The sequence below is a fragment of the Sesamum indicum genome, linkage group LG1 (genome assembly GCF_026168435.1).
Source record: "Sesamum indicum cultivar Baizhima isolate 11 linkage group LG1, ASM2616843v1, whole genome shotgun sequence".
In the NCBI taxonomy this organism is placed as follows: domain Eukaryota; kingdom Viridiplantae; phylum Streptophyta; class Magnoliopsida; order Lamiales; family Pedaliaceae; genus Sesamum; species Sesamum indicum.
In genome coordinates this window covers 14,465,993-14,491,369 of record NC_142657.1, presented here as the reverse complement: position 1 = coordinate 14,491,369, position 25,377 = coordinate 14,465,993, and the positions used below count along the sequence as shown (strand labels likewise).

The following is a 25,377-nucleotide window of genomic DNA, read 5'->3' as shown; positions in this document are numbered from 1 at the left end:
TAAATAATTTTGAGGTTATGGACTTGAGTCTCATCAAACGCGTGTATATTTATTTAATCTATACTAATATACAAGAAAATGCTTTTTTCTCTCATAAACGGCGGTTATGACACCGCAACACCAATTTTATTGTTATGCCGATAATAACCTTAAGTTTATTTTCTTTTTTCTTTTTAATTGGTTTCTTTCTTTTATTATTATTTTTTAAATATGATGTGTTGGTATTTATATATATCTGTTTTTATTCATAATCTATTTTAAAACATGAAAGATTATTTATTATATGCACACAGAGACGACGTGCTATGAAGGCTAGTATAATATGGATATTGTAATGAGTATTTGTATCACTTAATGTGATTGTTGTAATATTACTTAATGATAAATTATATTTTTGGTCTTGTAATTTATTCATTTACATATTTAGTCATTTTTTTGACAAACTTAACTGTGAACATTTAACATTTGGTTATTTTTTTTGTGAAAATTTAGGTCTATTTTGACTATTTTGATTCCCTTTACACTGTAATAAATTTCATTTTTTTGTTTTGTAACTACGAATCGTTGGGACCAAAATTTTCAATAGAGGACTAAATTTGTCAAAACAGGACCAAATATGAAATGCTCATGACTAAGTTCGTTAACAAAAAAGAACTATACGTGTAAATAAAGTAAATTATAGAACAAAAAATGCTGATAACCTTAAATTATAGGACAAAAAATATAATTATATCTTAATTTATTGATCAAATGAATATATTCTATTAATTGATTGATAGTGATGTAATATGTAATCATAATTTCTATCAAAAAAAGATAATAATAAGAGGATTGGTAAAGTGCAATTTTAGCTTTGCCATTAATACCATTTCTATGTGTAGTATGTGAGAATATATTCCCTCCCGAATTCCCAATCCTATATAAAGAATAATCGGTAAAGTAAGACACGCCAAAGACTTGGGTGATGGCTCCCACCATAACATTCTCAAAGGACATAAATACTCCTCACTCGCCCGTCTCTCTGGCAAAAGATAATGGACAAATTCGACATTTCCAAGAAAACTCAATCAACCAATTATGAACTGTGGTATAAACAATAGCGACATTGGCGTCAAATCCACAGGCGCAGCGATTAACGTTGTTGTCTGAAAGATTTTTCTTTTTGTTTCTCTTGTTTCCCTCTAAACCTCCGTTGAATATCTCCATGTCTCTGCAGTTTCGTATTTAACTTTTCTTTTCTCTCAATTAATCAGTGAGAGTGTGTGCGATTGTGTGTGTTTCTTGGGTGCAATCTAAGCTATCTGGGCAGATAGAGATATCAGGATTAAGGGGGGACGATGAGTTGGAGGAGAGTTTTCAAGTCTCTCCAAGTAGTGCTGGCTCATGGGTTGCTTTTCTCTTTCACTCTTATTCTCTCCCTCAAGCTTCATCACGCCCTTAGCTATTCTTGGTGGTTCGTGTCTCTTTTTCTCTTTACCTTTTTGGGTTTTTGTTAATTTTTTTTCTTTTTAATTTGGATGTGAAGAAATGATATTTTCCTGTAGCAGCGGGCTTTAAGTTTAATTTGGTGAATAGAGGAATTAGATTTTGTTCGGACTGAGCTGAAAAGGTGTGGTCTTTTTTGGTTTTTATTTTTCAATTTTTTGTGGATTTTGTTTGTTTGATCGTATGTGAATTATTGACTGTATGTATAGCAATTGAATTGTAGTTTGGGTATGTGCTTTTCCCCCCTGGATTGGCTAATTTTGATATTCTTTCGTGGTCTTTTGTTGTTTTCTTGAAATAATTAGCGCTGAGGTTGTTATTGAGTAGAATGTGATCATGCTTAGGTAAAGCTTTGTGCAGGATCTGTCTCTGTATTTGACTATTCTCTTGCTAGAGTTAGAAGTGTTTAAAACTTTTGGCTAATTCACGCTGCAAAAAAGGTGAATTTTAAAAAATGGGGAAGATAATTCTGGTAATCAAGTTATTTATATAAGGGTTTTGTAACAGCATGCCAAAGGCGATTTCCAGCTGACGGGTATGAGAAGTTAGCATGAGGATATGATCGCCTATATGAAGATGCTACATTACTTTATGCTCCCAATTTTTAATATGTCTGGTGACTTATGCCTGTTGGAAGTGTAGAGGATTTTTCCCAATGTGAAGGGATGTAATGTAAATCCAGTTTGCTTGATGTGAGTGTTTTGGAAAAAAGAAACTAGAGACCCCTAGAAGGGCTGAGAACCCTTTGAATGGATTAAGAAGTTTCTTGTTTATTGCTTTTTCTTCTGTTTTATGTGAACGTGATGCTGTGAAACTGTGAAGAGATCTTCATTCACTGTCACTTATGACAGTGATTTAACTATTCTTCATTGCTGATAATAGGCATTGGATGTGGAAAAGTTAAGAAGTAGGACTTTGTATAATATCAAGGGTAGGAAAAATGGTTATTCTTATTTATCATTTTCAGGTACTGATTATCTGGTGGCATTATGGTGCAATTTTTTTAGTCTGAATCTGTTTCTGAAAATTTTACTTAGCCTAAGTGCACACAACCTTCCATGTTTTTCTTTTTAAGTTGATTCGTTTCTGTAAAAAAAATTGTAGGTTAATATTTTCTCCTCTCTGGTTATTTCATGCGGTCGTGGCAAGAGGCAGATTCTCCTTACCAGCCCCATCTATGCCTCATGGTCGCTACGTAAGATGCCCTACACTCGACTGATTTATGATATCTCTATTTCATCTGGAAGATTAATTTTTTCAGCGTCTATCTTGATAAATGCCACTGTATTGAAATTGCTTGAACACTTTCATGGACAGTGGGCGCCATTTCATGCCATTGTGGCAACTCCTCTGCTTGTTGCTTTTGAACTTCTCCTCTGTGTACATCTTGAGAGAAGTTATGGTAAACTTGCTTATCCTTCTGGCACATATGTTTGTTAAAGGCTGCAGAGGGCCAAAAACCTTTTCACAGTTATCTTTTTCTTTGTTCAAATGCCCATCTCCATGCTCTTTTAGTTCGTGATGAACTGATCTTTCCAAAATGTGATAAATGACAGCTGTAAATTTGAAGATTGTATTTCTGCCTCTACTAGCACTAGAAGTCGCAATTTTGGTTGATAATATTAGGTAATAGTTCCAATCCTTGTATGAAACTTATTCTGAATCCCAATCCTCAAGGAATTTGTACTTTGAGTTATACCTATCTGTCTGAGTTAGGACTCAAGATGTGATTATGTTAATTGTTTCTTTATGTTATTCTGCTGCTCAGGATGTGTAGGGCCCTTATGCCTGGAGATGAGGAGAACATTAGCGATGAAGCAATATGGGAGACTCTTCCGGTAAATTTTAAGTAAAGCATCTGTTAAATAGTCCAAAATCTTAGTCTGGTCAATTTTAAATACTTTAAGCTCTTTAAGCTGGCTGTTTACTGGAAATTTTCTCATAATAGCATAACGTACTGTTATCTGTATCCCCTTTAGACTAATTAAACACAATACCATTGAAGAGTCTATATCACTTACTCATTTTCTGGATTTAACCTATGCTCTCAAGGTTCAGTTTGCTTCTCCCTTTTCTATCTAGAGATAGAAAGGGTGTAGCCAAAAGCAGTGAAAATAGGAAAAGAACTAAAGCAGAATAAGAAGATGAATATCTCCCAAGGGAAAAAATTTTGCAGGTCCCATACCACACTTTCCTAATTCTTCAGTGGAGGAACTGAAAAACAGATCTTACATGAAAAAGCTCTTTAATTAATGAGCAACGATTGTTGTATTGTTGATGTGGAGTTACTAAAATATTTTGTCCTTTTGCTTTTTTATGTGTGTAAATAAGTGGTTTATTTAGATCCATCATCGAATTTCGTTATACTTGATCATCAACTGAAGGTTTCATACTGTTTTTGTCTTCAGCACTTTTGGGTTTCCATTTCAATGGTCTTCTTCATTGCTGCAACTACATTTACCCTACTCAAGCTATGCGGTAAATTCAGCTTCAAGCATATTAAGAAATCTGATTGTACATGTTCCATCATCTACACCTTATAACAAAGTTTAAGCATTTACGTTGCAAATAGTTCATCTGTGGAGCTTAAACATGTTATTTTGATTCTGTTAGTGTGATCTTTCAAAACATTGGTTCTGGACTTCAAAACATCTGCACAAAAAGTTTCTTAAAATGATCATCAATCTCCATTTTCTCTTGGTACAGAGAAAAAAATTGCCTAGTTTTCTTGCTTCGAGAACCTGGTGTTTCGTATTTACTTCAGTTGGAATTTAATAATCTCTATTCATCTCCTTCTTAACTCTATTTCCCCTGTCTCTGGTTGGTATTATATGCAGGTGACGTAGCTGCTCTTGGTTGGTGGGATCTATTTATCAATTATGGGTATATAATTTAGTACTTTTCCCTTTATGCTCATAATAACTGTCCTGTCTATTGAATCCTACTATAGTTGCGTCTTTGGTTCTCAGTGTTGCAGAGTGCTTTGCCTTTCTTATTTGCACCAAGTGGTATAATCCAGCAATTCATAGACGTTCGCATCTTACAGCATCAACTTCGTCTTCAATGAGTTTCAGACATCTTAACTGGAGTAACAGTGTCTTGGCATCTCCTGAGGAAGATCACCAAGAAAACAGTATGTGCAGTTTGCAAGACATTGGTGGGCATGTGATGAAAATACCCTTTATTGGTTTTCAGGTCATGCTGTTCATGTACTTGGAGGTATGTTGAGTTAAGAAAATTTCTGGTCCAAGTGCTATCAAGTTGGTTGATAGTTGATCTCATTAGGACAAATTCTGATTCTAGGGAACTCCTCCTGGTGCTAAACATATTCCAATTCCACTTCTATTTTCTCCTCTACTTCTGCTGCAAGGAGTTGGATTTTTGTTTGCGATATATAGATGTTTTGAGAAAATCAACCTGTTACTACATGGTGATGCTGATTCTGGAAGCAGTTTCCGACTACCTCCTACAGCTTACGACTATATGGGATTTCTGCGTCGTGGATCAAGGTAATTACTATGAATTAAAGAAAAGGTTAAAATTTCTCCAAAATCATGCCATGTTTTTGAAATTCCCGGATATTTCTCATATCAGGTTATTGGGTTGGTGGTCTATTGATGAAGGAAGTCGAGAGGAGCAAGCCCGGCTGTATTATGCTGGGGAATCCGGGTAAGTGTTCTGAAATTGAAGCTTACATCCTACTTTCATGCGTTATTTCACTTTCATTTATTTGAGGCTGACTCAATTACCTCATTTAATCCATGCAACCATCAAAATTCTGTTTGATGGCAATAGTAACAGCACAGTTAATGGCTTACTAATGACAAATCTACAGCAAGTTGAAGCACTGAACTTTGCTGCACATTTTATTGTCTCAACAATCAGAATTGTGGGCTTTCGCTAAAACGATAATTTTTCTGCAATGTAGCATTTGAATAAGGTTTTCTGCAACCCACGAAATACTGAAATTATGTGGTTATATAACAGTAGTCTATGTCTAACTTACTGCAGTATGTGTTTTGCTTCGTAGGTGATACATAATTTGTTGCTGCAGAAGTTTGAAATATATTTTTACATAGACATAACTGTATCCTCTAGATGGATGGCTCATGAGTATTCTTTATTCCTAACAGGTACAATACATTTTCTCCGGATGCTGTAAAGAAAATGCCAAAAGCTGAGCTTGCTAAAGAGGTGAATTATCCTTAGTCATAGAATTTTGTTTTAAATGTGTTGATTTTTATGTTTGGTTTTCTTGAATTTCTTCTATAGTCGGCCTTCCAACATTTTCAGAATAGTATATTGCATGGTTAGTGTTTACCAAGGCATTTCTGTTTTTCTCAGATATGCAGGCTTCAGTCTGCCCTTGTTGCACAAACAGAGATCACAAATATTAGCCAGGAGGAGTTTGAAAGACTTCAAAATGTAAAATTCTTTCCTTTTATTTACTTTTCAGACTGCAGAGTTCTCTCATCTTTCTCCTAGAAATACTTTAACAGGTTGTCACATGGATGGTGCATGTTGATAAATATCGATGGTCACACACGTAGTATCGGGTTTATATATGATTAAACAGGTCAATCAACTATTCAGAAATAAAAGAAAAATGAAAGAACCTCACCCAAGATATTAGTAACTAAATGTAAATCTCTTCTTGTTAATTGCTGAATGCATTAGATGAGACAGTTATTCAACAACAATGGCAGATGTTAATCTCGATCCATTTTTGATAACCTATTGTGTTTCTTTTGTTCTTTGGGTTTTGTAACAAAGCTTTGCTGATGCATGCTTATTTGCTTTATCAGGAAAAGATCCTGTGTCGGGTGTGCTTCGATGAACAAATAAATGTTGTTCTGCTCCCTTGTAGGCATTACGTTCTTTGCAGGTATTTTTGCCCATATACTGATACTTTATCTTCCCTTTTCTCTCTATTCCTTCTCTTCTTTGTCTTCTCATGGAGGTATTTTACCAGCAACTCGCTCACTGTCTGTGCACAATTATCTTCAACCACCCAATTTACCCTATTCTTGTGCCACTACGTAAAAATTACTGATCTTGCTTTCACATATATTTTCAGCAATTGTTGCGAAAAGTGCAAGAGATGCCCCATCTGCCGTGTGTACATTGATGAGCGTCTGCACGTGTACGATGATGTATAGCTACTGATAGTACAGGCCTAGTGAAATTTTTTGCTGTAATTCTACATTTAAGCATTGGTTAGGTGGTGACTGCAGTTTTATCAAGTCATTTCGCCATCGTAAACTCCTCATATGAATAGTTAAATGTAATGTTGGATTATTAGTTTAACATCCAAATATTCGTAAATGTGCTCATAGTCGTATATATGTATGTAGTATCTGTACTGTTATTCAGAGTTACTGCTCATATGTATATATAATATAAGAATTTCTACCTTGTGCAAGAACGAAGTTATTAAGATTACTGTATTCCCAGTCAAAACAGGAAACCGGTAAATACACAACTATCTGAACTATGCTTTCAGCAGAAAAGTTATAAAAACAAAACACGTTTTTACAAGAAAGTTCCTAAACGCTAACTTTTACAGGGTCGGGTCTGATTCACGATTTTAAGAGACCAAAAGTGCACGTGTAGTGCGAGGCTTGTTGACCAGGTTGCAAATGTGAACTAGCAGCTTAATTTGAGCTAAAATCAGGAAAATGCTTGTTAAAAGAGAAGCAAACACGTCCTTCCTACAATTATTAGGAATGGTGCGAGTCTCCCAGGTGGACCGGACCCTTTCAATCACGTCAGGGAAATAGTAACACGCTTTCAAATTTGAAAACCAGAAATGACTGAAAGGGAACAGAGTGGTGTGTACATAAAGTGGGAAAGATTAAAGAAAATCACTTTACAAGAATCAAGACAAGACTTTGTGAACATCCCATAAATACTGGTGAGAGTAAATGCGAAATAGATTCCTGCAGATACTGGAGATTTTCTGAGCTTAAGTATGTTTTGATCCTTGCATCCTTCTACCATGTCTGGGTATGGCATCAATCTCTTTTTCTATTTTGATTCGGCAGTTTCCTATGGACTGAAGTTTCATTTCTTTTATTCGTTTTTGATGCATTAATAAATAGGTAGAAAGAGATAGTTATTGGTGAATCTTGAAGTTATGCGACGCATGAGATCGTTCTATTCTGCAAGGGGGTGCTAAAAGTTCCAACTTTTGTCTGCTTATAGTTATCAAGTTTTGTTCTTTATGAGCAGTAGTTGAAATCTTGATGTCAAACAGTGACTTGGGTTCTTCTGATTAATTGGGTTTTATGGCATTTAAGATTACTTTTTAAGTTTTAAGCTTCAGTGGAGTTTAGTTTGAGAGTGTATTTGTGTTGGATTCTGGGATTAGGTATTTGTTCAGTTGATGTCATCTTTTCTCCTTTCTTTCTGTTTCTCATTCTAGAGTTATGGGCTTAAATGGGGAAGCGCTTGGGCGTGAGCTTCCATGTTTTAGTTTTTGTCTTTGGAAGTTTGGCCTTTTCTTTTCAATTGAACTGAACAGCATTGCTGTTTTCCTAGATGATTTCATGCCTTTGTTCATTTCTGGCGTTTATAGACTCATGATGCAGATGTCATGGTACGGGGGAATGACAATCTCTGTTGTCTTAGCGCTTGATATGTTCTGATCTCACTTTGAGGATCACGAAACATTTAGTGTTGAGTAAAATAATCTCCCTTGGTGACTCTTATTATTATGCAACAACCACCTCTTCTATTTTCAAGTGAATGGGTTGGGCTCTCCAGATTTAGTACCAAGGGAATCAACTTTGCATTTCAACTTAATGTAAAATGTGATAGGTTTCTCTTAGATCACATTTTTTCTTGCAACTTGCTTTGTTTTATTCTTTTGAAGTATAGGCGGTTGTGCTTTTTGAAGTGATTTTTAGACTATCTTGCTGTATTTAAAAATTTATTAAAATGATGAAACCAGTCATATACTGGTTTGTGTTACTTGGAATTCAAATTTCAGCAAATCAAGGTGCCTGGACCCTCAGCAAGTGATTAGCATATTGTAACAATTGGTCCATTAGTTATTGCCATTATTTACATGTGGCTGTTGATATATTATTTCTGCTATTTGGAATGCACAATTTGATGATTCTAGGTTTTTTTTTAATATTATGAACGCATGGAAATTGAGACTTAATTTTAGATGTACTTTTCAAAAGATTGAAAGCACCAATTTGCCTCGGCTATAATATGTTTTATACTAAAGTTGTAAGCAAAACTTTATGGCATCAATTGAACTCTCAATTTATCAATGTGTATTCCACACTACAAGTACCATACTTTTGATTGGTACTAATCTGGTTATTCATCTGTTTCTGCGTAGTGTACAGTTTTGATGGAGTACTTAACAATAATTCAACATTTTAACTGAAGTGGTCTAATCATCACAACCATGTTGAGACTTGGAGTATGCTTGTAATTTGCTAGTCAACTTTCAGTAGTTAATGTGTTGTAGTGATTAAAGATGACATCTCATTTTCATAATCTCATCTTTTCCTGATTATAATACCATCTTATCCTGGAACTAATTGGTAGAAAATGGATTGGAGTATCTAGAAGTTGGAATAGATCTTTGATCAACATATATTGTGTGTATGTGATCTTTACTTATCTCAAAGAATTATGATGTTATTGTTATTTTACTCATAAATGTTTCTAAGTTGACAAGATAATTTCATATTATTACGATCTTTGTTTTCCAATTAGGTTATGGAACAACAATAGTTAATGAGGCATTTAGCTCCCTGTCAGACTCTCCATGAGTGATGGTTTACATTTGCAATTTATGAAAATAATTATTGAAGTCTTCTTCTTCTTCAAAAGGCAGTAATAATTATTAAAGTGAGTAGATAAGCTTAAGAGGAATTTCTGACTACTTTCTTATTTTTATGGGAATTTTATTTCATTGAGCAGTTCTTTTATAATGTGAACTAGTGATTTGATCATCAAAGGTTATCTATCTTAGTTGGTCCATCATATTTAAAACAATATCCACTGGACTAGACTTTTACTTATATTATTCTTTCCTATTATGCTGTCTATGTTCCCATTATCTTTCTCATTCAGTTAGTATGTGTACAGTTGTTGGCAACATTCATCTAGTTTTGCCTTGGTTTGTTCTCTACTCAGCATCAGATTGCTTGTCTTGGTGCTTGGAGCAGTTGATGATTATTTTATTTCTTTCATAACATGCAGGCCTTCATGGTTGGTTGACCCTAATCGGATTGCCACAAAAATTAGGAGTGCTTCAGGTGCATGTAATCCAGGAAAAGTCAACTGGAAAAGCAACCCGACAAAATCCTGCCCAAATTGCCTGCATGTTATTGATAACAGTGATGTATGATTCATTTCTCATGTATTTTGGCTTGTTGTATGGTTATGCTGACACTGTTTGCATCCATATTCCTAATGACATGCTGTTTTAATAGAATATAAGTAGTCTTTTGTGTGAAATTGGTCTATGGCAGTCTGGTAGATGAGTGCCACTCCAGATTGTTTTAGTATCATTCTTCTGCATCATCTCTCCTCGAGGGATACACAATTATGGGAAGACTCTGACTATTGTGTATGTCGTGGAACTTGTCACCTTTACTTTTACTGGTCTGGCAGCAGGCAGCTTGTTCCTGTTGATATTCATCTAAGTAAATAACTTCGATGTTGGTTATGTTGCTTTTCATTATAGTTTTGTGGTTCCTGGAGGTCTGTGATGGTTTCATGAGCCCATGTTGGTCAGTAATGTTAATGAATCATACTTCTGGACTTTGCTGGAGATGTTCCCTTAGCTTCACCTGTCAGGTCACCTGAATTTTATGGCTTGCACAGAGCTTAGATTCCTCAATATTAATTACTTAGAACTGTATGGAGCATATGTTTCAAATTCCTGTCAACAATAGGAAAGACAAGCTACTTCTCTTTCTTCAGTTATTCAAAGTTGAATCACAATATGTTGGAATCATTGTGAGCAAATACATCTCTCTTTTCAGGTTGCTGATGCATGGCCGGGATTGCCCCTTGGTGTGAAATTTGATCCTTCTGACCCAGACATTATTTTGCATTTGCTTGCTAAAGTTGGTGTTGGGAATTCAAAGCCTCATCCTTTCATCGATGAATTTATACCAACAGTTAATGAAGATGATGGCATCTGTTATACCCATCCTCGAAATTTACCTGGTACACAGAAATTGATCTTGTCTGACCATTCTTTTATCACCCTCCCTTTGTTGGTTTCGTACTGCTTCTGTCATACTGACATGATGCATAAATGATATGTTCAGGTGTGAGAGAGGATGGGAGTGTCTCACACTTCTTCCATAGAGCAATCAAAGCTTATAATACTGGAAGCCGCAAGCGTCGGAAGATACATGATGATGAGTTGGGAGATGTTCGTTGGCATAAGACTGGCCGGACAAAACCTGTCTTCTTGGATGGTGTCCAAAAAGGATGCAAGAAGATTATGGTCCTATATGTAAGCCCTGTTAGAGGTGGAAAAGCTGAGAAAACTAATTGGGTGATGCATCAGTATCACTTGGGTACAGGCGAAGATGAGAAGGAGGGGGAATATGTTATCTCAAAAATCTTTTATCAGCAGCAACAACTCAAACAGAGTGAGAAGACTGAAGAAGATATTCCTGCGGAAGTTGGGACCATGATCCCTAAGGTGGATCCTGTCACGCCAAAGTCGGTCACTCCCGAACCTCCTCGTACTGAAACAAGATTCTTGACTCCTGTGTCTGAACAAGATTCAGCACTTCGTAACGTAGAGGTAAATCCAACCTTTTCTATTGTCAGTGTAATTATTTTCCTTTGACTTTTATTTGGTGGGCAGTTGGAGATGCTTGGCCCTTGGGCAAAAGATTTTGTATTCTCCTCTTATATGGAATATTGATCCATGCAAAAATTGTCATGACATGCTATCCTCCTTTCCAATATTTGCTCTGATTTTAGCATGAGAATGAGGGTTATATGGAAGAGGTGGTAGAAACTCCTGAGCCACCCAATAATCAAAACCACTGCAACATGGAGAATAATGCTGATCAAGTGGAAGACGAGAATGACGATGAGGCTGCTGATGACAACAAATGGTGGGAACATGAGTCACAATATCTGTTGAGTTCACAGCAACTTGTAGAAGGGCTGTCTCTGGTTGACGAGCTTCTCCACAGCCAATCCCCAAATCGGCTTGAAACTGCAAATGGTCAAGAACTGGATGCTAAACCTCGTCTTGCTGATTACGCTAAGTTAGGACCAGAGTATTTGAAGAGGGATTTGGAGGAGTGCCAAAATTTGGCTTCTGATCCAGCAAATATTGACCTTGATACACCTCCTGATTTCCGATTGAGCCAACTTGTGAGTTCGTTTTCTGCATTCCTTTTCCTTTTACCCATCAATTATGCTTGAGTTTTTGTTACGCACTGACGAATTCTTTTATATTATTTTGCAGGAATTTGAGTCCCAGGATAGTTATATAGCTTGGGGTGGAAGCGCGAGAGGCAAGGCGATTGACTAAATCAAAATTGGGCATCTAGAATCGAAAAAAATGACATCTCATTGGTCAAGGTAACATTCTTTTGCTAACCTTCAACCTGCTGAACGATGTTTGAGGTGAAGGTAATGAAGCGTCATGCTGATGAAACGATTGCTTATCAGTAACTTGTAGCAGTTTTTTGAGAATTTAGGGGCATCGACAACTTATTTTTGTAATCTGTGCTACCAGTGGTTCCTGTATTATAGCACGGATTTTCGCTCCTAAATCTGTGCTCTTGTTATTTCAGCAGTTGCTCTGCCTGTAAATCATCAAAGATCTGTATTTCCACATTATAAACTTCTCTGTCAGTTTGATCCCTACTTCTCATGTTCATTCTAATAAGCTGGCAATTTTTTGTGGGCTTTGAATATGAGGCCACAAACCTTGGAAATTCGATCCGTTCAAGCCAGAGAGAAATTAAACTCCAATGCTTCTTCTGTGAAGACCACGGTTGAACTTCAACCTGCAGTTTTCAATTATGCTGTTTCTTGTACGTGCTGTATTTGCCGGAAGTGGGATCCTATGTTGTCCGAAACAGAGACAAATGGCACAACTAGGACGGCTAAATTCATGAACCTGCTGAGAGTTACAGGTCATTGAGGTTGTCTTCAAACATGAATTAGAGAGAGTTCCGGCCTAGACTGATTGAAGATAGAGACTGCAGGACCTATTTGGAGGGGCCGAAGAACATGTATTAAAGGGAAAGTGATTTTTGTAGATAAGAAAATTGAGAACCTCAAGTCCTGAACTATATATAAGCTAGAGAAAACCTTAGTGAAAGAACATGAAAATGGGCCATCTTCTGTCGAAAAGGGCTTTGAATTTGATCACGAGGGCTGCTATTTTCTTGATGCGTTGCTGCCTGAAAACAGGACATAGAGGGCCTTGACAACCTGGGCAGTGCACGACAGTGGGGGCATAGTGATTAAAATTCAGATGAATGTCAATTCCGTTTCCTTACAATTTGCTCTCTACATCAATCTTTTGATGATGTTTCTTGATATATGGCTATGTGGGATATGCAAATGAATAACGAGAAAGCAGCTATTCATTCGAGCATGTAGTGTTGTAAGTCAGTAGTTATTCGAGCATGACATGCATGCAATGTAGTACTACTGGTGCCGGTTGTTCCTCCTGTCCTTGTTTTGCCTATGAGGTAATAATATCAGACGAAATCTTCATGTACTGACCTGACGAACCCAACTATTTAGCAGCCTATGAAATAAGTTGAGGCTTCTAGTTCTGGTGAAGCATGTGTTCAAATTGAACTTTGATGCTGCCCCATATTGAAAGAGCCCATACTGCAATAATAAATTTTCCGAACAGTGACAAATTAGACGAAAAGACGTATATTTCTGGTAGAAACCAAAGGGCAAACCATCAAACCAAGATGCAGATTACGTTGTCAATCCCAAATCTTATCGACAAGTCGATTATGGTACATGCCCAAAGCAAAATTGTTTGAAGGTCATATGTTGTTGTATATATAACATATATCTTTAACAGAAAACTAATATTCTGCAGTTGGTGAGCTAAGTCATATTGACGTGGGCACGTCAACCTTACATTGGATCAAAATAGTACATGAAAAATAGATGAGTCGTTAGGTGAATCCCAACAAAAATTCTAAAATAATACGAGAATATACAACATCGGTTGGAAATCGAATTTATCAGACTCAAATAATTAAAAATCACATACAATATCTTTTCTTTTGTTTTTTTTTTAAATCACGTACAATATCTTGAAATTAATGAATGTATCATAATTAATATGAAGGAAATAATAATTCATTTACTGGATTGAATGGTTGAGTCCACATAGAACGGAGAAAGGTGGGAATTGTGGTTGAGTCCACATAGAACGGAGAAAGGTGGGAATTGCGGCATAATGGGTATGTATATGATTGTGCATGTAATATGGAGATTGGAAATTGGAGGGTGTAAATATGGATGTGCATTTCGTAAAACGTGTGCTGCTCTCATATCATATCTGCCCATAAAATTCTCAAGTGCTGCTCTCTACTGCGCCCATTCTGGTTCCAAACTACTTCTCACTTCTGAACCCTTTTCAAGTTGTTGATGAGATCCTCAGTCCTCTACATGGGCGTGGGGATGGGTATAATACTAGCCTAACACAACAAACACCTATGTCACTTCTCTGCCATGACATGCCGCAATCCTACAAATTAATGTTTTATAATGTTCACGGGAATTCATTGTAATTTATTTTTAAAATAATATTATGGGACAATTTACCTTTTTCTTCTAAAATTTTGCCTAATACTCAATATTTGTTTAAGTTCAATAAATAAATTATTTGGTAAGTCAAAATTTATAAAATTACCTATGTTAATAAAAATAATTAAATAAAAAGTTATATTCCTTAATTGATTTATTATAAAACTGAGGGAGGTAAAATAAAATTTACTGAGTGAGAAAGAAATGAGTTGGGGGAAGAAGAATAGTAAGTAATAATGAAGAAATGGAATGATTGAAAGAGAGAAAAGGGAATGGTGGTGGGGTTGAGAAGATGAAGAATCGCACGTGGGGGAGGATAAGGCTGCCATTTTGACTCATCACAATATGTCGGGCGGGTGGGGTATGCTATTTGCCCACTTTTGGCTTATTTATTTTAGGTGAGAATGAGATGGGATATCCCATTAATATGTGGCCGACACCTCAATTTTCCAATTCCCCTCACCCTCACCCTGCCCCACCACCCCCTCTTTTGTTTTTTCGTCCTCCTCTCCTTTCTACTATTTTTATTTACTGTTTCAAACCCCCCTCAATTCTTTTAATTCTGTAAAAATGCCATATATATGTGAATATATATAAGGTGGCAAGTTTTATGTGCACCTAGATATGTTAAAACTTCATTTTTATTAAAAAAAAAAAAAGCATTAAATCAAGTAGCAAACACTGCGATAATAGGTACAAAAAATTTAAATTTCACTAGATCAATCGAGCGATATGAGTTGGTGGCCAATGAGTTCTAACACAATTGGCGGAACTGAAGTTAAGGTCATATGTTCGAATTTCGTTATATATGTGGAATGTTATTTTACTATATAGTAGGTGTTGCATATTGTGATATTATGTGTTGTTTAAATTTTATTTATTTGATATTATTGATTATGATATTATTTTTGTAATTGTCTTTGTTAGATATTAATATTTAATAAAAATAATTATAATCAATTTATTTTAATTAATAATAGTTTATCGCTCCGAATAAAAAAAAAATGAATTGGTGGCCATCCCATAATATATTTCGATTAACTGACAACTCTACTTAAACTAGATATGTTTAACTCAAGTTTCACTAACCAATTATTATGGGTTGGCATTTGGCAATAATCTACTCATAATATACTTTACATAAATTAACAAACTCTATATTCTGAGGAAGCTCGAAATCAGCAGAGAATTATTAATTATGCATGTATTCGAATATTTTTATTTCCCAATCCCCACTCCAACAGAAGAAAAATTCTGTGACTGGAAAATCTTACACTTATCACTAAATACACTTAATTTGTCCGAAGATGACAAGAGTGGCACTTTTCCTTTGCAAATAAAGATATCTATATGGAATAATTAGGTCTGAATTCCTACATGACATGAATGTGGGTTGAGCACAAAAATGATTTGGCCCACAAAACGAGTTTTTGTAGTTTGACTAATTTTTATATATATTCTTCCACATGAGTCCAATTCTACTTCACATTTTGATGGCTTGATTTGCTTAGTTGGAGAGCATTTCCCAAACAGGACGTAACTGTTGCTGTTTGGTTCCAGACAAGCAAATTAAACAAAGAAGATCACGTTTTTTTCTTTTTTATGAATGAACAAAAACGAGGTCGCCTTGCCTCCTGCCTCGTGCATTATTAATCTCGCTTTCTACGTTAAGACGATTTCATGTTTCCAACTACCTCTAATTATAATCACGAAAGACAAATCAAAACAAACGACCAAACCTGCCTAAAAATGCATGTCGTTGTTGCTCTGATTAAACGATTTGATTGTCCCACTTTTTAGACGTGCTGTTTAAACAGTAGCAAAAGAGTTTGGCGAAATCGTTTGACTGATTGAAAAGGTTGTCTGATTTTTTACAATCATATTATTAGCCACTTTAATGATTTGTGGGAGTAGGATGCATGCCTATGTAATCTTGAGAAATTATTAGCATAATCTTGCTTTTTAGATTGTTTGTTATCTTATTAATCATTGGTAGAGAAGATAATCAACAGAAATCGGCTTTTTTATTTTGACTCTAATTCAGAGGGTGCTTCCATGCATAAATTTGCTTTAAATACTTTGTATGAACTTTTGTTTCTATTATAAATTATGATTTTATAGAATTTATAAGTTACGATGTGTTATTTGAAACACAATTTATATAGATAAAAGACGTGACGTGGCTCGATTGGTGTTGGATGCCGATGTATTGTTCTTCTCTTTATTTGAAAAATTATCTTAAGTGGGAGATATGATATTAGAACTTATAAGTCGTTCAAACTCGTCATCCGTTGGGTTCCACATTAATAAGATTATAAAACTAAAATATTATTAATAATAATTTTATATTACTATGATTAAAATAAAATAAAAAAGTATTAAGATTATTATAAACTGGATGGAACTTCTTTATCGTATAAAATGAGTTTGTAAGATGTAATATCTTATTTTAGTTTAAAATTTTAAGTTTTTTTTTTTTTTTTTATAGAAGTGCTAAAGGAAATTTCATATAAGTATTTAAATATCTTATAATATAATTTAAGAATTTCATAAACTCATCCTTGTAATCTACCGACACATCAAAGACCTGGGATTGAATGATCAGTCCTACGGACTAAAGAAAAAGCAAAAAGAAAATATCAACTTCAATTTCAACTTTTTCACTTTCCAAATAAAAAAAACCCCAAACAACTTTAATCTGAAACAGTGAGATCCAATCTTTAGAACTTCCCCATCACACCCCTCAAAAGAAGAGAAAACCGAATTGATTTTCCTTTTGATTTTTCCAAACACTAATTCAGATGAAACCCACAAGCTTTGGAACCGCCCTCTTGAAAGTGAACAAATCTTTCCAAGAATGATTGGAAAGATCAATTTGCAGCCAATTTGCCAAAACAAGAAAAATCATGATCAAGAATTTTCATGCTATATATGTTCATTTCTTGGCCAGCTGCTCCAACTGATGAAGCAAATTTTAAGAAAGAAACTAAGATCTTGAATTGAATCAAATTAATGATATGTATACAAGAAGGACTGCAATAATCAGTACAAAATTGTCAAGTTTCTGAGGCTAATTAATTCCTCCTGTCCTGCCGCTGCTATTTACAACTCTAACAAAGTCGATCGACAGAAAATTAGGAAAAGAGGGTCAAATTCATCATCATGTTGGTGCTCGACGGCCTGCCGTCTTCAGTCATGATAGCAAAGAAGCATGACGACGCATCGTCTGATGATGTAGAGCCTGGCCCTCTGTTCTCGGAGGACACCGCCAAGCCCTCGGCTGGAAATCCTTCTCTTGCTGCTGCTGCTGTTGCTGCTGCTCATCTTCATACTACTTGTTCTATGTGATTATTGCAAAGAAGCTAAGGAAGCTGCACTGTTTGGTGAGTTTGGTTTGGTTTGAGAGATGTATGTTTGATATTGTGAATGAAGAAGATTTGCAAGTGCGGAGGGGTTCTTATAGGGCGTTTGTGGGGTGTGGTCCTTCCTAGTTAGGATTGGTCGAGTAAAGAGCCAACTATGGGGCATCAAAGGGCGTGCAGTGCCTCCTCCTACCTCCCCACACATTTCCTCTTCGGGTCCCCCACCCCCACTTGGGATTCCACCCCCCCGTTTTCATCATGTAACTATTCTACACCCCCACCTCCTTTTCTTTTTCCACAATTTATAATCAAGATTTCAAGCTTGGCTTCTAGGAAATAATATTCTAATTTATCCTGTCTCAACTTTATAAGATTTTTAGTAGTATCTATGATTTTAAATGTATCTCAAATTAATTTACTAATATTAGAGGTTATCTTCTCTAGTAAATAAATCAGAGTATTCATTCAACCAATTCTCAATTTAAATTTTATATTTATATTTTAGGACGACAAAATGAGTATTATATAAGTAATTAGAATTGAATTCAAGTGTATTTTCAGTCTTGATGGAATGAATACAAGTGAGAGAACCAATATGTGTCATCGTTGTGAACTTCAAGAATGTCTTCTGCAGTTTGAAATGTGAAGTTATTAATGTCAGACTACAATTGATTGCCAAATTTCCAACAAAATTAGTTATTGATCATGTAGTTCTAATTACTTAGATTGATTAGAATACAGTGAGTCAGATGAGAATGTAGTGGATGATCAGTGGTCTCCTTGGAATTTAATGCAAGTATATTTTAATATAATAGCTATGCAGCATCCTACATTTATCCTAATATGTGTAGGGTTTACCTACCAACATAGTGGGTCGCCCATTGCTTCCACATATCAGCTAACATATTTCCATAATTTATGACCTGCCTTGCAATATGTCCATGATAAGCTCATCATCAATGGGTTTGGACCTATTCATCATCCATATCCATAATCTTTAAAGGAAAAGATTATTTCATTTTTTGTATCTACTTTTAGTATAATCCAACAAATGGCTTACAGGAATACCACGAACTCTGTGACATAATGGTAAAGGCCGAAAATTATATATAAGTGATGCAAGCAAGCGTCCTAAATTGATTATAAATGAGGAGATTAAGCGACTTATGAGTTTCAAGACTTTTTCTTCGGAATGAGTTACAAATCACATCAGTAAGTGATACGTATTGAATCTTTTTTGAAATGCTTGACGAGACCAAATAGTTAACTTATTGTTTTTGACAACTTCACGATATAGTATCTCTATAAATTTGTTATAAAAATCAAATTTACTGCAGTGAAATAAATTCAATTTTTTTATGGGACTGTTAAGATATTATACAAAAAGAAAGAAGGCAAGTGGGAATTAAGTACTTAATATAAATTGCACATCTTAATCACCTTTTGTTAAGAGTGGTGATAACAATTATTTTGGCTAAACTAGCTTTTGACTAGACATCTACATTCATTTGTGAGGAATTGCATAATCACTCTTATAGTGTTGGAGTAGTCATGTAAAGTGAAGTTTATAGGTCAAATGTCAACTCAGAAAAGATGTTATACATTTTGACTAGGATAATGTGCTTTATGTCTTCATCATATCAAAATTTCTGCATAAAGTTACCAAATCAGCTAGCCCATTAAAGATATAATTATTATTAATTAAGTCGATAATTTTAATTTGGAGTAATAAAAACAACCCTTTTACATTTTCTAAGGAAAAAAAAAAAGGTGCTTTAGATATTCTTTAGCAATATATTTTTGGACAAACAACTTTAACTTTTCACGTCATAGTTATTGAAGAGTAAGAACTAAATTTTATTGAAGTTAATTTCACAACTCCCTAATATAAAAACATTCGGTTCTACAGACATTTCTCAAAAATAAATAGGGTAAATTGTATTGTCATTTTGAAGATTAGACCAAAGTACACAAATACTTCATATTTTGGTAAAATTACAGCTACATCCCTTATCGTGTTTGTATAAGTTTTGCCTTTGAATAGGGGGTGTAGTTGTAATTACAATTATAACATGAGAGAGTGTAGTTGTAATGTTATTAAAGACGAGATATTTATGTATTTCGGTCAAACCTCATGAAGTGTCAATGTAACTTACCCAAATAAAAATTATCATAGAATGTGTAAAAGAATGAATTAAAAAAAATACTCAAATTAAATTTGATCGCACTCGATCAAATATAATATATTTATTGTATAAATAATTCAAATTTGATTAGACTCAATTTGAACTAGAGCTTTGATAGAATTAAATTAGAATGGAAGTTTAGTGTGGTTGGAATTCCGAGTTGTTGCCGAAACAAATGGATCAAAATAAGAGTCAAAGCCCCCACGTGAAATGCGAATTACCGAGCCATATTCCCCTTGAAAACGACTACTACTCTATTAAGAACCCAAGATGCAGATATTTCAAGACTCTGCGTGAAATTAATTTTAACATTGGGTTACAGTTTTTGTTAGCACAAATAGCTCAAAACCCAAGTAAATGATTGATTAATTTATAATTACACTGTGTTGGAAAAGCTTATGCAACCCATACTTGGTCTCCTGCTCTTCTCATTAATTTGCCTAATTAAGGACACCAACTCCTATTTATATATGTATAATTAAACCCTAATTAACCATTCATGATATAATTAATTTTAAGGCCAATCTTGCTAATTGTGCTCAAGGGCTTTTGATGTTGCTCAAGGGCTTTTAATTTATTTGTTACTTGAAGCAATGACAAGCAAGTACAAGTTTATATAGTATATATATAGATTCATGAGCTCTTCTAGGTCAATTTCCTAAGGCCATGTTTGTGAAAGTATTTGTATGAGTTCATATTTGACTCATTTGTAACTTTATGAAAAAATTTCAATTTAGGAACTAAAGCATGCAATAATGCATGGACATGGACATGGACATGTATGTATAAATAATTGGAGAATGAATAATGGAGTACAGAAGGGCAGCGCCCCAATATGTTGGAAAGTCAGTGAGATGATGGAAGGGCAGTGGTGTTTAATATTTATTATTAAACACACTAATCTGCTCATCATCTATCATCGTAGAGTTTGAAGGGGTAGTTTGAAGTGTCCCATGCTGCTATTGTCCTACTTTTTCATATATATTAAGGTATTCTGTGGGTTGTACTGAACAAGAAAGTGGTGCCACACGTGAAGCTCTCGTGGTTCAGATGGCTGTTGTTCCACACAATCTCGACATCATTTTATATATTAAAACTCTAATTGTATGTTTGATTAACTTGGGATGAATAAAAATAAATTACATAAGTTTGTGTGTCTTTGTAAAAATACAGGCAAACATCAGAATGCTTTAAACAGAGACGAGGAAAAAATGAAACCTGACCAAGTCTTTGCGTCTGAAGCTCTTTCTCACTCCAAGGGCCAGACGTAATTAAGTAGAAACGACGTATTAAGTGATTCTTTAATGGAGAGAAGTCAGTGATTTGTACTAAATTATTAGCTTATACAGTTGTAAAACCTTACGAGCGGATCGAATTTCGTTACACTTTGCTTCAGGAGGGAATTAGCTCATGTGAAATCGGGTTGACGACAGATCGTTAACTGTACGATTAATAATTACTTAATCCACAGCTGAAAATCAAAATTTATGCATGTCACTGCATTATAGTATTCGGGTTTCGTACATTACAGCAGGAACACTGCTGGTTTTGTCTAAATTAGTAATATCGTAGCTTCTGAGCGTATCAAATGACTCATTTTTCTCGTGATCTTACAGAGGGATATTCATCTGCTATCATCTTAATTAAGAATTTTTTTTTATTCAAACTAGATTTAAGCCCGTCACAGATGAGGCAAATGGTAATATTGTTGCTGAAGAGAATTGGGCCAGCCCACTTACATGGTCCAAATTCTGACAAGAGATAGATTATAACAAACATTAATTTCTGTAAGCATTGGAAAATTAATAATGTTTACAATAACTTGGTACATGCTTATAGATGTTTGTACACATTTGTTTTCTCTTTGAATAGCAGGTGAGTCCACTGGAGTTGTATTACATATGTTGGCTTCATAAAATTTACATGCAAGTGTAATAACAACTACATATTTACAGTACTCATTCCTCTCTAGGGATCCATCTGCTCCACCACAAGCTCTTCCTACGTCGGTTTAGTTCATCAACACTCTCGTTTATAGTCCTGATGATTTTCCTCTGAAATCGGAGGGCTGATGCTAGAGCATTCCGTTGGGGGCTTGACTTTTTCTTTGGCTCGATTTCCTAAACATCATACGAAGAAAAATAGGCAGCTGTAAGTAAAAAGTTTACAGTGAATAGGATGTAGGAAAAATATGATAAGGACAGACCCTTAGTTCCTGCAGCTGAGCCTCAGTAAATCCACCTTCCTTCTGTGTTCCTGACTTAGCCATAAGCTGAATAATCCATTTAGCAGCTTCACTGTAGTCTTGTTGTGTTGCTCGGAAAATTTGCAGCCGAAGGTTCTGCATGAAGGATAAAGCCAATAGCCCCTCTCTGTCAAAGTAGGGATGAGCCAGAGCTCCTTTTGCACTTATTCTTTGACGTGCTTTATATCGAACCATGGACGTCAAAAGTTCCCACCCAATTCCACCGTCCAAATCTAACAGTTCAAATCCACGTCGAATTTCAGGGCTTGCGCGAGGCTCCACAGTTTTTCTCCATGCATTTAAATCATAGTCACATCTCTTCAGTTGACGGTTGAATTGTATAAGACCACTGTCTGTACGCAATGCGGGGAACGCCTACACAAACAAGTGCCTCAGGTTATTATGCCATTAGAGATGAAAAATTCTAACTCCAAAATTTTTGGCTAAGACAGTTGTCCTAATAACAATAGTAGTTGTCAAATTAGTGATGCTTACCATTTGCAGGAATATGAGACCAGCACTGTAGATGTCGAATCTGTCTGGTAGATTCAACTGAGAGAAGAAATCAAAATGGGAGAAAGATATCAATTCCATGTGTTGAGTTAGTTAAACCATCAGGAAAAAATCGAACCAAGACCTGCCACAGAACAGGGGAAAGTGCAGTTGCAACAGGAGCAGATGGAGCAGAGGGAGTTTGAGTGCTCATAATGTACTGTTCAGGTGCAGCATATCTGCAACGATTGAGAACTGAATAGACTATCTTGGTTTCAGTTAGTTGGGTATCAGAACTGATACTATGGAAAGTACCTAGGATCCAGTAGAAACTCTTTGGGAATGTAATTGATTCCAACTCTCAGATCTGCAGCTGCTCCAAGATCAATTATTTTGAACGTTCGAGAATCTGATTACATTTTACCAGGAAAATGTCAAGTATACTTCAAATGAAAATATTAACCAAAATCGGTTGAAGATGGTTCTTGCACCTTCAGAGAAAATAATGTTTTGGGGCTTAACATCTCTGTGGACAATTCCTGTAGAGTGCAGACCATCCAATGCAAATAAGAGCTGTCTCATGATAGTCTGTATGATTCTATTTTCTCTCTCCAGCCCTTTGGGCAAGTCCTGAACCTCTCCAAGAATAATTGCTTCCACCTGACAGTCATAATGATCAGAAAGTTGTACTTTAAAAAGCTAGATTTTAAGTTAAACAATGCAATGCACCGATAGTGTGAAGCTCAGATGAAAGATTAAAGTCATTCTGGAATCAGTTCCGGACATTTGTTTTAGTAAACTGAAGCTTGCAAAAAAACCATTGAACATTGCAATAATGGATGTAAGCATATATGTGGAAGAGAAACTAAATACACAAAAGGCATTTTATTATAAAATACGTAACTTAAGAACTATTAACTCATAAAATATAGTCAGCATCAAGTAGATATAAGATTACAAAATTAAATTCATCAGGAAATGATTTTGACTTAAATATGCATAATACGACTGAAAGAAACTGTTTTTAGTACAATTAAGTGAAATTTTGAAAGCCTCAAAACAATGTTCATGTCAGAGGGGAATGTTGTAGAGATACTTGGACTCTATGCAAGAGTGAGAATGCAATTAATTCCATAGGTTCAATCCAGCTGAAAGAACTTGCAAGGACTTATGACGCAAACGCATGAACTTTTTCTTAACATTTTCAGTATTCTGATTCAAGAAAGTACCAACATTGTAAGGAAATTCTTTACTCTGCAACAAATCAGCAAGTGTGGCTTCCCCTTCAAACTTCCATATCAGCCAATATTCCACCCCTTTCTTTGTAGAATTCTGAGAAAGCGTCAAAATCAGTAAGTTCAATCTTTAAGATGAAACTATCCATAGTGTAAAACTAGCAGCATTAGAATACAAGAACAACACCTCAAGGAAGCCGTACATAAAATCAGCACAACTATTTGCACAAGCCCTTCGAACACGCTCATTCATCCATATCTCTACCGCTCCATATTCAGTTGCTTTTTTCAAGACTATCTCACCATCCTTTTGGCAAAACATAAGGACACAGCAAGACCAAATTCTAAGGCATTAGCCATTATTCGCAATACATTTACTCAATGCACAATAATCATACATTTTTCATGCAAAGATAACATAACAATGGCAATAGCCTCAACTTAAAAACATTCCCACACCTTTGAGGAGGATTTTTTGGCCAATGAAGCCCTATAAACCACACCAAAAGATCCCTCACCCAACTTCTTCCCCAACACAATGTCATCCTGCCATCAATCCACAAACCAAAACCTCATCATAAATCACATTAGTCACTCATCAAACAACCTAACAGCACAAAGCAACCCAAAAACATAAAATAAAAAGAAATATTGACACCTTCTTATAAGTAGGCCTAAAGACTCTCTCAACAAAGGCAAGAACAAACATATCAAAGAATCCAGGCGCCACACCAGGGGTAGCCCAGAGGTAAGAAAGAGTTCCCAAAGCTAAAATCACACCAGGGACAGTAACCGTGATCTCATTTGACCTTGGTAGAGTGCTTCTGTATATTATATCACCACACTCCATAACTGTACAAGGGAGCCCAACACCAACACCCAGAAAAACATCATGAACAAGATTGAAAATTTCGACCCCAGAAGCCAAAACTACAAAATTCCTAGTCCTTGAAGTGGATAATTTCTTGTCGGCAGACAAAATTCCAAGATTGAGCTTCTTGCCAAGAAATAAGGAGAGTGGTCTGGAGTTGAAGGAGTGAAGTCTCACTCCTCCTAATCCAATCCCAGTACCAGTAGCAACCGCAGCCATTGGGAGTTAAACAAGTAATCAATTTAACTTAGGAAATATTTGAGCAACAAAGAGGGAATCATCTGAGCTTTGATTCTGAAGTTTTAGCTGATTTCTTTTCCCTTTGATTTTTAGCTTTCTTTTGATATTTTCTTAGTTTACTTTTTTAATATGACAGTTATTTTCAGGTATTTTTTGTGGTGGGAAGAGCCCTGATGGGATGGGAAGAAAATATAGGCCACAAGTGACAAGTAGGATCACTAATTGGGCCACTTCTGTTGCGACCAGAAATTTGTCACTTAGTTCTGGGCCTTGGGCCAATACAACTATTCAGCAATCCAATTTGTAGCTATCTTGTTTATATGGGCTTCAGTATGGGCCAAATGTTACATCCACACTATTGAGATCGATCCAATTAATAAGTAACAAATATGCGAAGTGCGAGTCCCAGCCTAGCCCACTAACAAGCCCCTGAAGTTAAATCCTTTGGAGCCAATTACAAATAAGA

At 35.5% G+C, this 25,377-nt stretch overlaps 4 protein-coding genes across 4 annotated transcripts; 2 read left to right on the top strand and 2 right to left on the bottom strand.

Annotated features, from left to right (window-relative positions):
- Positions 1 to 1,100: 1,100 nt before the first annotated feature.
- LOC105161348 (uncharacterized) lies at positions 1,101 to 6,810 on the top strand. Its single transcript, XM_011079002.3, has 14 exons — positions 1,101 to 1,453; positions 2,590 to 2,680; positions 2,803 to 2,887; positions 3,042 to 3,111; positions 3,254 to 3,323; positions 3,894 to 3,963; positions 4,323 to 4,368; positions 4,455 to 4,704; positions 4,789 to 4,994; positions 5,080 to 5,154; positions 5,619 to 5,679; positions 5,830 to 5,910; positions 6,291 to 6,370; positions 6,563 to 6,810. The coding sequence occupies exons 1-14, from the start codon at positions 1,338 to 1,340 to the stop codon at positions 6,642 to 6,644; spliced, it is 1,383 nt and encodes a 460-aa protein (XP_011077304.1). The 5' UTR covers positions 1,101 to 1,337; the 3' UTR covers positions 6,645 to 6,810.
- A 450-nt stretch (positions 6,811 to 7,260) lies between these two features.
- Positions 7,261 to 12,360, top strand: SOG1 (NAC (No Apical Meristem) domain transcriptional regulator superfamily protein). Its single transcript, XM_011078989.3, has 6 exons — positions 7,261 to 7,491; positions 9,712 to 9,853; positions 10,500 to 10,686; positions 10,791 to 11,278; positions 11,461 to 11,862; positions 11,957 to 12,360. The coding sequence occupies exons 1-6, from the start codon at positions 7,484 to 7,486 to the stop codon at positions 12,020 to 12,022; spliced, it is 1,293 nt and encodes a 430-aa protein (XP_011077291.1). The 5' UTR covers positions 7,261 to 7,483; the 3' UTR covers positions 12,023 to 12,360.
- A 4,892-nt stretch (positions 12,361 to 17,252) lies between these two features.
- LOC105161330 (small polypeptide DEVIL 4) lies at positions 17,253 to 17,737 on the bottom strand. Its single transcript, XM_011078980.3, has one exon. The coding sequence runs from the start codon at positions 17,608 to 17,610 to the stop codon at positions 17,470 to 17,472; it is 141 nt and encodes a 46-aa protein (XP_011077282.1). The 5' UTR covers positions 17,611 to 17,737; the 3' UTR covers positions 17,253 to 17,469.
- A 3,855-nt stretch (positions 17,738 to 21,592) lies between these two features.
- Positions 21,593 to 25,005, bottom strand: STN7 (Serine/Threonine kinase domain protein). Its single transcript, XM_011078969.3, has 10 exons — positions 24,459 to 25,005; positions 24,260 to 24,346; positions 23,988 to 24,107; positions 23,799 to 23,897; positions 23,057 to 23,225; positions 22,881 to 22,974; positions 22,711 to 22,804; positions 22,569 to 22,625; positions 22,035 to 22,448; positions 21,593 to 21,948 (listed from the first exon to the last, which is right to left on the bottom strand). The coding sequence occupies exons 1-10, from the start codon at positions 24,888 to 24,890 to the stop codon at positions 21,787 to 21,789; spliced, it is 1,728 nt and encodes a 575-aa protein (XP_011077271.1). The 5' UTR covers positions 24,891 to 25,005; the 3' UTR covers positions 21,593 to 21,786.
- Between the last annotated feature and the right edge of the window lie 372 nt (positions 25,006 to 25,377).

Excerpts from the sequence above, each read along its gene's own strand:
- SOG1 (XM_011078989.3), top strand. Across the intron at positions 9,854-10,499 it reads ATGTTATTGATAACAGTGAT|GTTGCTGATGCATGGCCGGG; the intron begins GTATGATTCATT and ends CTCTCTTTTCAG. Across the intron at positions 11,863-11,956 it reads ATTTCCGATTGAGCCAACTT|GAATTTGAGTCCCAGGATAG; the intron begins GTGAGTTCGTTT and ends ATTATTTTGCAG.
- LOC105161348 (XM_011079002.3), top strand. The coding sequence starts at position 1,338 with ATGAGTTGGAGGAGAGTTTTCAAGTCTCTCCAAGTAGTGCTGGCTCAT. Across the intron at positions 2,681-2,802 it reads CTATGCCTCATGGTCGCTAC|TGGGCGCCATTTCATGCCAT; the intron begins GTAAGATGCCCT and ends TTTCATGGACAG. Across the intron at positions 6,371-6,562 it reads AGGCATTACGTTCTTTGCAG|CAATTGTTGCGAAAAGTGCA; the intron begins GTATTTTTGCCC and ends ATATATTTTCAG.
- STN7 (XM_011078969.3), bottom strand. The coding sequence starts at position 24,890 with ATGGCTGCGGTTGCTACTGGTACTGGGATTGGATTAGGAGGAGTGAGA. Across the intron at positions 24,347-24,458 it reads TTAGGCCTACTTATAAGAAG|GATGACATTGTGTTGGGGAA; the intron begins GTGTCAATATTT and ends GATTGATGGCAG. Across the intron at positions 24,108-24,259 it reads CCAAAAAATCCTCCTCAAAG|GATGGTGAGATAGTCTTGAA; the intron begins GTGTGGGAATGT and ends TTTTGCCAAAAG.
- LOC105161330 (XM_011078980.3), bottom strand. The coding sequence starts at position 17,610 with ATGAAGATGAGCAGCAGCAACAGCAGCAGCAGCAAGAGAAGGATTTCC.